At 37.0% G+C, this 1,084-nt stretch overlaps 1 protein-coding gene across 1 annotated transcript in view; it reads left to right on the top strand.

Annotated features, from left to right (window-relative positions):
* The window catches only part of LOC122803240 (breast cancer type 2 susceptibility protein-like), a 382,249-nt gene extending 381,831 nt beyond the window's left edge, over nt 1-418 (top strand). Inside the window, exons 8-9 of the mRNA XM_044072838.1 lie at nt 286-341; nt 410-418. Of these exons, the coding sequence (XP_043928773.1) occupies nt 286-341; nt 410-418 (65 nt within the window). The remainder of the gene's footprint in view (nt 1-285; nt 342-409) is intronic.
* The last annotated feature ends 666 nt before the right edge of the window (nt 419-1,084 follow it).

Raw genomic sequence — 1,084 nt, 5'->3', positions numbered from 1 at the left:
TATAGTATGTACACTTAAGTTCCTTTAATGTGGAATAAGCTGTATACGTACAGTTGGCTGAAAACAGTTTTGTAGAACCATATTATTGTTTTAAAAAGAATTTGCACATCTTGTGGGGGAGACTGCAGCTAGCCATGTTTGTTTTAAGTAGGCATAGTTTAACTCTGCAAAAGTTGCTATATATAAACTTGTCTGTATTTTTTAATGAATTTCAGTATAGAAAGGATTATCTTGAGTAGAGTTCACGAAATTCAAGCATTTTCTTAACCGATCCTTTCCTTTCAGCAAAAGAAAATAATTGCCTTCCTGAAACAAGCTTACCGGAGAACAGAACTGCTATTGTAAGTACATTTTAGATATGGGGTTTAGATTTTGGTAACTGGCTTTTTATTTTTTTATTGATTGTCAGGTTGATTAAACTTGATCAATCAAGGAAAGGTTGAAAATACAACGTCACTCGTAGAGTTATGCTCATCTTACCCTTCCAAACTTCTCAACTTTAGTAGCGATGTATGTACTTTGTCTGTTCTGCTGTCCTCTGAGTTTCCTGATGAGGCATGTTTGTTTTGCTCAATCTTGCTTGTGTAAGAGCTATGCAATAGTTTTTGTTAGAGATGGACTCTGAACTTTGCTTGGAAGGGACACCCCAAAAATTGTAGCTGTAACTCCCTTTTCGCCCAGGTAACAGTGGTTCTCTTTGTTTTTCTTTAATCTAGCCATGGGCAATTTCCGCAGACTTCACCACAAAACTTGATTTGCTCACATAAGATAGGAGATGTTTGATAACACCCCAACCCGAAAACTCTTCAGTTAACTTTCTGGATGAGAGAACTTTGGTACTTTTTAGGCATTCTTTTCTAAAGACATGCCAGATGGAGGGCAAAAAAAGATGTTAATAGAAAATCATATATGTCTGGAAAAGATTTTCTAACTGGTGCCCATGCAAAAAACAGGACCCTTTTAAGGTCTGACTGCCTCTGGTTCTTGATTATGTCAGTGAATTATAGTACTCTGGCCTTTCTTCTGTCAAGATTCATCTTTTGGCCATTTCTGCTTGTCTTCTGTTGGATCCCCGCATCCAAAC

The sequence above is a fragment of the Protopterus annectens genome, chromosome 5.part1, assembly GCF_019279795.1.
Source record: "Protopterus annectens isolate FY-2018-M chromosome 5.part1, PAN1.0, whole genome shotgun sequence".
Lineage (NCBI taxonomy): Eukaryota > Metazoa > Chordata > Ceratodontiformes > Protopteridae > Protopterus > Protopterus annectens.
Note: the sequence above shows the minus strand (reverse complement) of the source record. Positions and strands in the feature narration are given on the sequence as shown.